Source organism: Amphimedon queenslandica, unplaced genomic scaffold (assembly GCF_000090795.2).
Source record: "Amphimedon queenslandica unplaced genomic scaffold, v1.1 AMPQUscaffold_12104, whole genome shotgun sequence".
Classification (NCBI taxonomy): Eukaryota; Metazoa; Porifera; class Demospongiae; order Haplosclerida; family Niphatidae; genus Amphimedon; species Amphimedon queenslandica.
In genome coordinates, this window is record NW_003547657.1 from 8,507 (window position 1) to 10,191 (window position 1,685).

General features: G+C 36.3%; 1 protein-coding gene and 1 long non-coding RNA gene across 2 annotated transcripts in view; both read left to right on the forward strand.

Moving 5' to 3' along the window:
* Positions 1–598, forward strand: part of LOC109588419 (phosphatidylinositol 4,5-bisphosphate 3-kinase catalytic subunit delta isoform-like) — a 3,337-nt gene extending 2,739 nt beyond the window's left edge. Inside the window, exon 4 of the mRNA XM_020004592.1 lies at positions 539–598. Coding sequence (XP_019860151.1) covers positions 539–598 — 60 coding nt within the window. The remainder of the gene's footprint in view (positions 1–538) is intronic.
* Positions 599–1,023: 425 nt separating this feature from the next.
* LOC109588421 (uncharacterized) lies at positions 1,024–1,411 on the forward strand. The gene is made up of 2 exons (XR_002188147.1): positions 1,024–1,123; positions 1,359–1,411. It is a non-coding gene; the product is annotated as an uncharacterized LOC109588421 (long non-coding RNA).
* The last annotated feature ends 274 nt before the right edge of the window (positions 1,412–1,685 follow it).

Below are 1,685 nucleotides of genomic sequence, written 5' to 3' on the forward strand. Positions count from 1 at the left end.
TGGTACACATAGATGGTACGTGTATGTATACTTGTGTATGGCATTCATGCATGTATGAAAATATTAAGTCGGAATCTGCTCAAACTTTCTACATAGCATAAGAACATGAATATGTATCATACAATTACTTACCATATTTCCTCGAGTAAAAGCCGCCCCCGAGTAGCCACCTCCCTCGAATAGACTCCTCCTGGGGCCATGGTAGTCAAAGAAATTACCGCCGTCTTCAAATAGATGCCGCATTCATTATTATTATTAATAACCAAGTATTTAATTAACTAGTAAAATGGCCGTCTAGTCACAGTTGAGTCTTAGTCGAGTAGTTCCTTCATCCTATCGATTAGTTTTTTCTTTCCAGGAAAGGTATAGATACATGGTACTTCTAGGACCTTTCCAAATTCCCTTTTCCCATTAACATGAGCTTCTATTTGACCCCACGAAGCAAGAAATATGATGCAACTTGCGAAAACTCCCTAGGAAGGAGAAGAACATGTAGCTCATAATGCAAAGACACTGGGGAACATCTAAACTCCTACAGCCTGAGGTAGAACATGAGAGTGATCTTTCTCCAGACCTGGAACTGGAAGTAGTAGAGTAGTAATTGACATGATGAAGATTGAATTATTTTGTTTAAAAAGAGTATTAATGGTAAAATAATTAATAATTAGTTTAAAATTAATGGCAATTAATAATAATCGCCACCCTCGAACAATGGCCGCCCTCGTATAGTCGCCTCCCTCCTACAGATGGAAAAATGAAATAGACGCCGCGGCTTTTACTCGAGGAAATACGGTATATACAGTACATGTATGATACATGTATAAGGTGTAATGTGTCTAGATACATGTACATGTATTATTTATTACATTAATCAAATCATGTAATGTCTGTGCATATACAATTGAGATAAGAGAGAGTGAAGAGAGTTAGTGAAAGAGAAGGTGATAGACACTGGGAAATAATATACATATACACATGTACATGTACTTGTCTGCATGTACATGTAAATGTAAATGTATGTTTACACTTTACCTGTATCACATCTTTGTGTTGTTTTAGATGCTGTCATCCTTTGGGATGTTGATGGTAAATTACTAACCTGAATGTCAGCAAGGAGACATCAGTAAGAATGGAGTGAGAGAGGGAGAGAGGGAGGAAGGTAGGGAGTGAGAGAGAGGGAGGGAAGGAGGGAGCGAGAGAGGGGAGAGAAAGAGTTAAAAATGAATTAAAAGTAAATACATGTGTACATGTGTATGTACATTGCATGCAATAGCCATGAAGAGAGTATACATTGTAGATGATACTGTATTATTTTAACACTATAAGTTACAATGTACAATGATTTATTTTCAATACAGATAATGGTGTATGCTGGTTTATATCACGGAAGTGAGAATCTCTGTAAAGCTGAGAGTACACGACCAGTACAACAAGAAACAGTTGACACTCAACCTGTTTGGAACTGGAATGAAAACATTGAATTTGCTATTGATGTAAAGTAAGAAATGTACATGTATTCATGTAGTACATACATGTACATGTATTTGCTCTGTTAGATCTAAATGGGGTTGTGTTTAGCCTACATGTACATGTATAATAAATATCCTAAAGTCTCTCATTTTATCTAGCTTAGTCTCCCAAAAGTTATTCCTAGATCTAACATGTACATGTACATGTTTATGTAT